Here is a 12,721-nt window from a genome sequence, read left to right as displayed (position 1 = left end):
TCCCCCCCCCCCTTAGTCCCTGTTCCTCTGCCCCCCCCCCGTGTTCTTCCCTCCCTTCTGCCTGCCCCCTCCTTCTCTTTGTGCCAGGCGCTCCCTCTCCCCTGAGAAGTGCGCCGCGGCCCTCCTTTCTTCCCGCCCTCCCGTGTTAGCCCTCCTCGCTGGCATGGTGGCCCCCCTCCCAGCACTTGCCCTGCTCTGGTCCTGTTTTACCTTCCTTTTGCTAGCCCTTGTCTCGCCCTCTTGTCCGCCTTTTTCACCCTCATTCACCTTGTTTCGCTCCCCCCCCCCCATTGCATTGAGAGGTGGAACGAGCCCGGGAACGAGTCAGCACAGTCCCGCACAGTGCACCAAACACGCGTGTGCATCCGTGATCGTATTGTCTCTGTTTGCGGTCTGCCCGCTGCTCTTTCTTCCGATTCTTCCTTTCTTTTCCATCCCCGTCGCTTTCATGATGGCTGTTGTGGCTGTCACTCCCCCAGTTTGTTCGCTCTAACGAACTCCTCCGCTGCCGCAGGGATGTTAAAAAACAGCTCCTTCCCCTCAAATGTTACCCAGAGTTTGGCCGGAATAACATCCCAAATTTCACATTACTTTTGTAGAGTTCTGATTTGGCCCTGTTGTATTCAGCCCTTCTTTTGGCCAGGTCCGCCCCAATGTCCTGGTACACCCTTATGGTCTTCCCTTCCCACGTGCTTGCTTTCGTCTGCCGGGCCCACTTTAGGATTTTTTCCCTGTCTTGGAACCTGTGCAGCTTCACGATAATCGCTCTGGTCTGCTCCCCGGCTTTGGGCCTGAGTCGGAGCGACCTGTGCGCCCTGTCGATTTCTGGGGGGTTTGGAAACTTCTCCCTTCCCACTAGCTTGCCCAGCATTTGGGTGACGGAGCCTGTTGGATCTCTGCCCTCCATCCCCTCTGGCAGACCCACTATTTTAACATTCTGCCATCTGGACCTATTTTCCTGGTCCTCCACTTTCCCTCTTAGGCTCCCCTGGGTCGTTACCAGCCTTTTCACCTCGGTTTCCTGAGTTACCATCCTGTCGCTCTGGTCCGAGGCAGCCCTCTCCAACTCCGGAATAGTTTTCTCCTGCACCTCCACCTTCCTTTCCAGGCCGTTGATGGTTCGCTGCATTTTTTCTGTTGTCTCCGCCAGCATCTCCTTCATCATTGTGTGGAGCTCCGTCCTGAGTGCCTCCCTCATGGTGTTTATCTCTGTTTTTATCTCCTCCTTTATGACGTTTATTTCCATTTTCAGCACGCTTCTCCATTCCTCCCCCTGAGTGGGGGGGGGGGGGGGGGGGGGGTGGTCGCCGCTTCCTGTTCCTGCTCCGCTGCTCGGCTCGCCAGCTTTTCCGCTTCCTGATTCGCCTGAACCTCCGCCTCGCCCCGTGGGGTCGTCTGCCTGTGCGGCCGCGGCTCCTGCTTTTTTCCTTCGCCTTTGCTGCTGTTCCTTCTTACATCTCGCCGTCCGTCCCCCCCCAATTTATTATTTGGAGGCATATTTCTGTCTGTGCCTTTCTCTTTTTTTCCTGGGTTTTGGTGCGGAAAATAAAAAAAAAAATTCTTGTTCCCCCCCCCAAAGAAAAAAAAAACCCTTTTAAAATCAATTTTTTTTAATAAAAAGGGATTTTTTTTTTGAAAGTTTTTTTTTTCCATTAAAAAAGTTTTTCTTTTTTTAAAAAAGATTTGCAGGAGAGGAACAAGGAAGGTTGAATTTAAAAATTCTTATTTTGTTCTTGTGATCCTCTCCGTGCTCCGACTTTCGGGCCGTTTCTGAGCGATTCCCACTCCTCCTCCACGTGCTGCTCACCGGGACCAGTCTCTCCTTTTTTTTTCTCTCCAGCTCCGTGGATCGGAGCTTTGGCGCCTGGGCAGGGCCGAATTCGCATGGCCTAAAGAATTCTTCTTTTTTTTTTTGTAAATTCCCAGGGAAACCCCCCCCCCCCCAAAAGGCGTGATTTTGTGGCTGTGCGGGAGCGTCTTTGCTGAGGCCGCTCCATTTGCGTTCGCCACCGGAAGTGTCGCGCTCCGTAAACCTGAGAAAAGACCCCGAGAGGGCTCTTGCCGTCTTCCATATAAGGAATCGGCAATCTCATTGGGTGCTGCGAAGAGTCAGCCCTCCCTCCCCACCAAAACTGCAGAGGGCGACTGCGTTGAAGCACAATCTTGTTTTTTGTCCTGAGATCCACACACAACCTGAGGGAGCTGGGAAAGATTCATATTCATGGAGAGAATAATGACTCATTCTGTTGCTAGTTATTGAGTTTCAGATCTGAAAGGAAGCAGGAATCACCGTTATAGTCAAATCCACAAACCAGGATCCTTCATCGCTTATCAATATCCAAGACCATGTTTTCATATTTAGCTCACCAATCTTGTACATATTTCCCAAATATGTCATACTTCAGGTTAGTCTAGATCAGTGATGGGCAACCTTGGCTAGTGCGTGAGCCTCATAAATGGCCCTTCTTCACCTCAACGGGCCGCAAGATTGAAATCAGGCTCGTTCACAAACCATGACCCACGTGAAGAAGATTAAATACATTTAAAACACGCCAAATATTTCATAACGACTTATAGAAAATGCTGAATCGACAACTGTCATCAACTTCAAATGGTACAAAGAAATATATACGGTTAGGATGGAACGGGAGCGCACAGCTCTCACAGTCCATATTGTGTGCAATCAGCATGCTCTTTCCCTAGCCCTTGCGTTTCTTCAGCCATACCAGTAGGAAAAAAGCAACACAGATGGAAGCCAGGTGAATGTGGCAATCCTGTACGGGGCAATAGTCAACAAATGTCTTATGGGCCGCACTCAGAACTCCGGTGGGTTGCACGTGGCCTTCGAGCTGCAGGTTGTCTACCACTGGACTAGATTTTGTTACAGAAGGAAAACAAATCCCCCGGTCAACAGCTCAGGAAAATGGTAGGAAGTTGATATCCAATCAAAAAGCTTTGACAGCAACCTGACAAATGTTAACATAAACTTTAAATTACAAGCTCTTGCAATATCTTCGTACTAGGTTCCTCATAGAATCCCTTCAGTGCAGAAGGAGGCCATTCAGCCAATCGGGTCTGCACCACTCCACTCGGACTTATACCCATAACCTATCTTGCACATCTTTGGACACTAGGGGCCAATTTAACATGGCCGATCCACCTAACTTGCATGTCTTTGGACTGTGGGAGGAAACCAGAGGATCCAGAGGAAACCCACGCAGACACGGGGAGAACGTGCAAACCCAACATAGACAGTTACCCAAGGCCGGAATTGAACCCGAGTCCCTGATGTTGTGAGGCAGCAGTGCTAAACACTGTGCCACCATACCATCACTGATCCTTATTGATTAATTCATTCTAGGTACAGTAAGAATACCATTGCATATTTTCAGAGTCCGGAAGTACAAAAGAAAGGATAAGGATAACTGTTTCGCAAATTAGCCTTTGTGACTATGTTTGATGTTGCAATAATTTTGGCCCATGATGTCAGGTTCGAGAAGGTCCTTGGAGGTCAGTTAAGCTGCATTACTTTTATGGTGACAGGAAATGGGGAGGGCAGGAGTAAAAAATATAAGTTTCTGCTCACAAGAGTCAGGAATTGCTATTTCCTCGAATTACATTTTATAGCCTGAGACAATTAAATTTATCTTGCTATTTTAAAGGAAGGGGATAAATGTCCATTTGTCCCTTTCACAAATACCATCATTAATAAAAACATGAAGGAAAATTTTGTTTGGCATCAGGTGTTAGCACGTCAGACACTGTTTGGATTGGGCGGCGATTAAGAGATCTGGCATCGTAGGTCAGTGGCAGGAAGTGAGGGCACAATGATAGGTGCAGAGACGGCCATCATCTGAGTGAAACTCACCAAACGTATCTCACTTAGCAACCTCATAACCATCAGATAGGAGATTCTATTGAGTGGAGCTGGATTCATGAAGGGTAATTTTCTATCTCAACTGCAGTTCCTTCTCACGTAATTTGCTGAGTTTATCAAATGATCAACTAGTTTGAATTTATTTTGAATTTTTAAACACTTCACCTTCTTGTCCACTACTTTCATGTATCAATTGAGTGCCATTACTTTCTGATGCTGGTGTAAAATAGGACCTGCTTAATCAACATCACACTTGCTTTCAACGTCATTCAGAGGTGCCTTCAAATATCCCTTACCTTCAACAGAACAGCAGAACGATCCACTACAGCTTTTGCGATAAGTTGACAGGTCAGATCAAAGTATTCGGCAGGTTTAACTTCTGAGAGTTTGACGGTTGGCTTGTGGATAGAAATAGTGGCATTTGCCCATCTGCGCAGTTCCTCCACAGTGCGTTGGTCATTGGCAGTGAACTGATATGATTTGCTGTTTGTCCGTGGTTTCATGGGCGCTCCCAGAGTTCCATCAAATGTCAAAGCTGAGAAACCAGCAGCATTGATGGCTTGAAGCTCATTGTTGAATTCTTGTATCTATACATATAAAATTCAAAAAGGTGAAGTGCCACAGTCAATTTTGTTACTTTATCTAATTTACTAATTGGACAGACCAGTTGACCCCCATTGGCAGAGATTGCAGAATCCTCCTCTGCATTGGTGATTTGGGTGGTCAGTGTGTGGAACAGATTAATAGCATGGGTGGTGGAAGACGCCTCACAAGGTTTCAAGAAGGAAGACGACAAATGGGACTTGTCCCAAGGGTAACACGGTGCAAGACTGTGATTGGATGGATCAAAGATCAACACCTGAAACTATTATTCTAATATAATCTTCCTTCTCAAGTAGCTGTCAAATTTTTATCTTCCATGAGACACTGCTTCATAGTACATCACCTTTTGTTATTTCCTACATTACAACAGTGACTGCCCTTCAGAAGGACTTCATTGGCTGTAAAGCACTTTAGGGCATCCTGAGCTGATGAAATATTCTAAATAAATGCAACTTGTCTGTCCTTCGTTTTTCCATTTATTTGTGAATAAGGCCCACCTTTTATTTCCTTTGGCTTCGCTCCAGTATCTGTTCTATCATGATACTGTGCATCTAATGACAAAACCTGGGGAGGGGGCAGAGGTCATTCATAATCCATCTATTTCCCACTCTTTCAGACCATATAATGCCCCGTACAATAAACACGGTCAGAAACATGGGAGGGGACTGGTTTTCCACAGGTGAGGTGGGATAAGGTAGAAAGTTCTGGAGCAGATCGACGGGAGTTGGCGAAATGGGCAGAGAGGGTGAATGCACAGAAGACCATGTGAGGGTAGAGCACGAACATGCACACTGGGTCCCATTAACATTCTGCTGATAATGGAAGGTTCCATTGGATTAAGATTGTTAAATGAGGTTGAGGGGTGAGTGCTCCAGGAAAACCTTTCATTCACCTGCAGCACACTGACCGAAAACAGAGGAGCGCACAACCTCTCCATCAATGCCGAATCCACAGATCAAGTGAAGGCTATACATTTATACAGCCATCAAAGCTGCATGTTACATACTGAGCCAGTAAGTGACAAATGTGCTTCAACTGCTGTAGAAACGCTGCATATTCTGAAGCATTTCTTTCTGAAGTTCTAAGCTTCCCTTCCCTTATATACATGGGAGTAAAATACAGCATGCCAAAGGGCAATACACTTCATGATATACATCATGCTTTACATTCTTTTATATCTCGATGCAACACTGGTTGAAATAGCAAGATAAACAGCTCACAGAGTCATATCTTGTAAAAAAAAAAGACGGACAAAATAACCCAATTAATACAGCATAAGTTATCTTGCGTGAAACATTGACATGCAAATCTATTAAAATGGTGGCTCTAAAGATGTTATTGTTAATTAGTGAAAGCAAAGTCTTAAAAATGCCAGCTTCACACTTGAAACTGTTTGGATGAGGGTCGGCACAGTGGCACAGTGGTTAGCATTGCTGCCTCACGGTGCTGAGGACCCAAATTCAAACCCGGCCCTGGGTCACTCTCCGTGTGGAGTTTGCACATTCTCTCCGTGTCTGCATGGGTCTCACCCCCACGACCCAAACATGTATTAGGGTAGGTGGATTCGTCCCTCAAATTGGAAAATGAAAAAAATAAACTGTTTGGATGGAGATGCATAAAATTTTAAAGGAAACAACCAAACTTTCCAACAGTTCTAATGCACATGTTTGGGAAGGTTTTTTGAAAGAATATCTTGCTGTACCCTGCACCATAAATTGTGCTATGATCCTCCTACAATGCTTGTATTCTTTCCATTCATGAGGTTTTTTTAAACTCACTAAATGCCACAGTAGGTTACACTTTGAAAGTTTGCTTTTACCTTAAATTGATCACCCAGGATATAACGCTAAGTCTATTTTTCACGTTTAGCACAATTGGCCGGCACAACAGATCGAGAACTGGCCTGCTCAAAGCTAATGGATTCATGAGCTTCATTTCTTTCAAGCTAAATTAATGCCGAGCACAAAACAGAAATCGGTCTTGGCATACATAGTACTTGGCTGCAGTTTGTTCAACATCAATTCTAACAAGTAATTTTACAAAGACAGTATTAATGAGGGGGGAGAAAAGCTCAGCCTTTTATCTCCTGACAGCCAAGCAGCCCTTTCTGAAAAGATGCGAGGAGGACATTACTCAAAACAAGAGATGGTAAACAGCAGAGGATTCACCATAATTTGAGGGAAACAGTTTGCAACAAAAACATATTGCAAGACTATCTCTCGGGAGAAGAAATTCAAGCGGATGGTGCATGCAATGTTTTTTTTAAAATTCTTGCCTCTGCTACATGTTCTCGCAGATGTGCAAAAGCTCCATCTTCTCAAATGTGTTATTCTTTCATGTATTGAAATCCTAAGTATAAAGGTAGACACAGACTAGAGAGCAACAATGGAAAATGTTTCATAGATTGCATTTATATTGAGCATGAATTTTCAGGGTAATATACTCTCGAATTAAAAGATGATTGACAAAGTATTCCACATTCTTGGGGTGAATAGAAACCCATGACAATGTTTCATCAAGTCTTCCTGAAAATACCATTCCAGTGAACAATTCCATTCCAGTTGCATAACAAAGAATTGCACTATGTACCATTCTATTCTGGATCAATCTTCTGCATTTGTACATTGGCAGTCTGCACCACAATGCCGATGAATATATGGAAACTACAATGCCCACGAATATACAGGAAATAAATTATGCCCCTCAATTTTCTGAATCTGAAACTTTTCTTTAAATAGGTAAATTGATTTGCAGATCACATATGCGCGATTGTAGGGAAGAATATGTTGAATCAAACAATGCATGACTCGTGATTTTTCTTTTAAATAAGGTTGGCAAAACTGTTTTGAAAATGGTGATCAATAGCGTCATATTATGCCATGAACATCAATGAATTTTGTCCAACTTGCTTCAAACTAATGAACTCTTAGGTTGAAACTGTCCTCCTGAAAAACTAGCTCCCTTGAAAGGTCAGTGCGCTCACTGGCTTGTAAGTGTCACACTGTAAAAATTCTTCGGCTTCTATAATTACTCTCTACGAGAAATAGGGGAAATGCTGGGTATCTCTCTGTAATTAATGACTTCCAAACAGGGATGCACAACTCCATGCGACATAATCAGATCATTAATACAGAAATGCAAGCAAGCTCCTATTTTTCTTTATAATCTTTATTATTGTCACAAGTAGGCTTACATTAACACTGCAATAAAGTTACTGTGAAAATCCCCTAGTCGTCACACTCCGGCACCTGTTCGGGTCACAAAGGGAGAATTCAGAATGTCCAATTCACCGAACAATCACGTGTTTCAGGACATATAGGAGGAAACCCACACAGACAGGGGGAGAATGTGCAGACTCCGCACAGACAGTGACCCAAGCAGGAATCGAACCCGGGACCCTGGAGCTATGAAGCAACAGTGCTAACCACTGTTCTACCGTGAGGGGGAGGAGGGTTACACCTTTATATAATGTCTGCTTTCGCGACCTCATCCAGAGCAAGTTGCTGGACTCACAAGAGTTAAAACTTCAATTAATTTTCTCTAAAGATGCCTCTATGCTTTTTTTTCTTACACACTGATATTGCAGAGCATTTATTGCCACATATGGAATTCGGTTAAAGGGTTTGATAACGGTTCAAGATGCTGCAAAGGAAAATCAGAACAGAAGAAATACTTTATTCATTCACTCAATACCCTAATCAGGAGTTTATTCCATTGCTCACAGGTTATGCTGGCCTTAGAGACATTAAGGGGGTTTGATATAATAGGTAGGATTTGTGTTTAGTATTCAGATCGAGGGTCTGAACGCTACATCGAGGGCATCTTGAACCCCATCGTACAAGATACACCCAGCTTCTGTCGCGACACGACGGACTTCCTACAGAAACTCAGCACCCATGGACCAGTTGAACCAGGAACATTCCTCGTCACAATAGACGTCTCGGCACTCTACACCAGCATCCGCCATGACGACGGCATTGCTGCAACAGCCTCAGTACTCAACACTGACAACTGCCAATCTCCAGACGCAATTCTGCAACTCATCCGCTTCATTCTGGATCACAACGTCTTCACCTTCGACAACAAGTTCTTCATCCAGACGCACGGAACAGCCATGAGGACCAAATTCGCACCCCAATACGCCAACATCTTCATGCACAAGTTTGAACAGGACCTACTCACCGCACAGGACCTTCAACCGATGTTACACACCAGATACATCGATGACATTTTTTTCCTTTGGACCCACGGCGAAGAATCACTGAAACGACTACACGATGACATTAATAAGTTCCATCCAACCATCAGACTCACCATGGACTACTCTCCAAAATCAGTTGCATTCTTGGACACACTCGTCTCCATCAAGGACGGTCACCTCAGCACTTCGCTTTACCGCAAACCTACGGATAACCTCATGATGCTCCACTTCTCCAGCTTCCACCCTAAACATTAAAGAAGCCATCCCCTATGGACAAGCGCTCCGTATACACAGGATCTGCTCAGACGAGGAGGAGCGTAACAGACATCTACAGACGTTGAAAGATGCCCTCGTACGAACGGGATATGGCACTCGACTCATCGATCGACAGTTCCAACGCGCCACAGCGAAAAACCGGACCGACCTCCTCAGAAGACAAACATGGGACACAACCGACAGAATACCCTTCGTCGTCCAGTACTTCCCCGGAGCGGAGAAACTACGTCATCTTCTTCACAGCCTTCAACACGTCATTGATGACGATGAACATCTTGCCAAGGTCATCCCCACACCCCCACTACTTGCCTTCAAACAACCGCGCAACCTCAAACGAACCATTATTTGCAGCAAACTACCCAGTCTTCAGAACAGTGACAACGACACCACACAACCCTGTCATGGCAATCTCTGCAAGACATGCCAGCTCATCGATATGGATACCACTATTACACGTGAGAACACCACCCACCAGGTACGCGGTACATACTCTTGCGACTCGGCCAACGTTGTCTACCTCATACGCTGCAGGAAAGGATGTCCAGAAGCGTGGTACATTGGCGAGACCATGCAGACGCTGCGACAACGAATGAACGGACATCGCGCAACAATCACCAGGCAGGAATGTTCCCTTCCAGTCGGGGAACACTTCAGCAGTCAAGGGCATTCAGCCTCTGATCTCCGGGTAAGCGTTCTCCAAGGCGGCCTTCAGGACCCGCGACAACGCAGAATCGCCGAGCAGAAACTTATAGCCAAGTTCTGCACACATGAGTGCGGCCTCAACCGGGACCTGGGATTCATGTCGCATTACATTCATCCCCCACCATCTGGCCTGCGAAATCCTACCAACTGTCCTGGCTTGGTACAATTCACACCTCTTTAACCTGGGGTTACCCCATCTCTGGATCTGTAAAGATTTAATCACCTGCTAATGCTCGCATTCCAAGCATTGTTTGGCATCTTTGAATTTGTCTATATATGTGTTTCTGGAACAGACCTCTTCATTCACCTGAGGAAGGAGCAGCGCTCCGAAAGCTAGTGACATCGAAACAAACCTGTTGGACTTTAACCTGGTGTTGTAAGACTTCGTACTGTGCTCACCCCAGTCCAACGCCGGCATCTCCACATCATATTCAGATCAAGTTATTGGATCCAATTTTTAAAAACATGCTGAAATTTTGCAGATTTATTTTGAAAAAAGACCGAATAGAAAGTTACATTTTGTTAGGAAACAGCATAGTCACAAGTTTGGACAGTTGAATTGTGCTTTGTATTTTGTGTAATGATCTTTGCTTTGTCTTTTTTCAAAAAGTAGGTCATTCCTGAACCCTGTAATGTAGGGTAATGTATCTGTAGGGTAATGTATCTGTATGGTAATGTATCTAAAAGAAATGCCCTCAGCAGTACTGTTAAAACCCGTTTCCCCTTTAAATGTGCAGACCTAAGTTGCCACAGATAAATTTTCAAATTCCTTTGGTAAATTCTCCAACCCATTTCACTGCTGTTTAGGTTCAAGTCTTATTGAACAGGGTTTGATAAAATGTCACAAGCAAAAAGTTCAGATCTAAACTTTTTGGATTAAATTGCAAACCAAGGCCCTTTCCACACTCTCAGGCGAGTGCAAAAAGATCCAATGGTACTATTTTGAAGAGGTGTCGGGGAGTTCTTCCTGGTATACTGTTCAATATTTATCTCGCAAAACAGATTGTGTGTTCATCACCCCTCCCAAAATTCATACATTATAGAATAGGAGTTCCAGAATTTTGATCCAGCAACAGTAACGGAATGAGAAAATAAAACAGAAAAAATGCTAGATAAATTCTGCAGGTCTGGCAGTATCTGTGCAGTCAGAAATAGCGGAGGGTCATGGGAACTCGAAAAGCTAACTCTGTTTCCACAGATGCTGCTAGACCTGCTGAGTTTGGCCAGCGTTTCTGTTTTTATTTTGGATTTCCAGCATCTGCAGTATTTTGCTTTTATTTGAAGGAATGATGATATAGTTCCAGGTCGGGATGCTGTGTGACCTGGAGGGGAACTTGCAGTGGTGCTCCCATGTTCTTGCTGCCACCCTTGTCCTTCTTGGTGGTGGAGGTTACACGTTTGCAAGATGTTGTCGAAGGAACTGAACCTTTGGCCAAAATAGTCAAGTGGACAAGAGAAGTGTGAAATATGGAGACAGTGCTGAGACAACAGGATCAGTCATTGCATGAAACTTTCCATGGTGAATGCCCTAGCCACCCTCAGTAATCAAAGAGCAATAGCAAATGACCACAAGCTGAATGAACCCAAAAGGGCTATTGGTATCAGAAGCTTCTATTTGTAATGCTCTGCTCCATGTTTAGTCTTGGAACTAATTTATTCACCACGATAAATTGCACATGTTTCTGGAGTAATTAAAATCATGCCAGACTTTATATAAATCCATTTCTAATGTTCAAGATTTCTGAAGCTTAAAATTTTTTAATGCCTGCATATTCATATATTGCATACTTCAATGATTTAATTACTTAAAAGAGTTGAAACATAGCCAACTTAGATCATCAATATGCTAGGGGAGAACCTTGGTTTCTCCCACGTGACAGGCATGGTTCTATTCTGTAGAACACTGATTTCTTACATTTATGAATAAACTAATACAGCCCTAGGTTTACAGTAAGGTGCCTGGCTTTGGGATCAAGGTTCCCATTAACAAAACCAAAGCCAGGAACACGGAGTGCTTGGGGTCAAGGCTAGAATGACGGAGTGTCGCAATTCCATATCAAAATTTTGGAAGTGCAATGAACACATTTATTGAATGGCCAGTCACAATGTTCGCATTTTAGAATTGTCACGAAATATTTATATACATGATGAAGCGCACTCTGATGATCAACACTTGAGGATTGGCCCATTTACTACTAAGATTTAGAATAATTCCTGAGGTACAAGGCAAGAACACATTTGTTGAATATCAATCCCAAAAAAGAGGTTTACAAAATGCTTGAAAGTTGTTGAACAACAGTGACAGGGTGAAAAGAGAACCATGGGAAGGTGGATACATTTCTGATTTTAGTTTTCAAATGTATTTACTTTCAACATGGAATGATTCTGCACTAACATGCTTCCTTTTAAAATATTGGGTTGGATTTTGCTGTAGAAATAACAATGAGGCTAATAATGTTCGCTATTGAAGTGCAAATCGGACATCTTCCAGCAAGGGCACATGCTGAGTTAAACATGGAAGTAAGAAGTTGCTGTCCAAGTTGCCTATTTCTCCAGGAGCCTCACTGTACACCCAGCGATTCAGCATAATATAATCCCACAAGGCTCAACAGAAAAGGCTAGGGCTTGACTATTCCAATGGAAGTTTAATGGCACAATAAATCTTAATTTAACCGCTCTGGCATTGAAAAATGTTTAAAAATGTGGTGTCTCATTCTTTCAGATATTAATTGTTGTTGGAGATTGTTTTTCAAAAGTATTGACATTTAAGCAAAAAGAGAATTTTTCTCATGGTCTTTTACTTAATCTTTCGTAAGTCCATTTTACTTTCCCTCTATTTCACATTCTGTACCTGATTAGTCATCAATATTCTTATTCTAATTACACTGCTTGGTTTCATTAAAGATTCTTAAATCTGATTACTAAGGAAACTTACGTTGTTCACCCAGACTCCAGGTCTCCTGGAGAGGATGCCATGCTGAAATAGCTTTCTAATCACGGCAGGTTCCAGTGCAAAAGCCCAGAGAAAGTCTATGGTCAACCAAGTGTAAATGAATGGCGAG

At 43.8% G+C, this 12,721-nt stretch overlaps 1 protein-coding gene across 3 annotated transcripts in view; it reads right to left on the bottom strand.

Annotated features, from left to right (window-relative positions):
• The window catches only part of pot1 (protection of telomeres 1 homolog), a 436,401-nt gene that overhangs the window by 126,132 nt on the left and 297,548 nt on the right, over positions 1-12,721 (bottom strand). For 2 of the 3 annotated variants that reach the window (XM_072484445.1, XM_072484444.1), the window contains exon 9: positions 4,174-4,464. The exons of the other annotated variant lie outside the window; for it this stretch is intronic. In XM_072484445.1, coding sequence (XP_072340546.1) covers positions 4,174-4,464 — 291 coding nt within the window. The remainder of the gene's footprint in view (positions 1-4,173; positions 4,465-12,721) is intronic. 3 annotated transcript variants of the gene reach the window in all.

This window comes from Scyliorhinus torazame, chromosome 19 (assembly GCF_047496885.1).
Source record: "Scyliorhinus torazame isolate Kashiwa2021f chromosome 19, sScyTor2.1, whole genome shotgun sequence".
NCBI lineage: Eukaryota > Metazoa > Chordata > Chondrichthyes > Carcharhiniformes > Scyliorhinidae > Scyliorhinus > Scyliorhinus torazame.
Note: the sequence above shows the minus strand (reverse complement) of the source record. Positions and strands in the feature narration are given on the sequence as shown.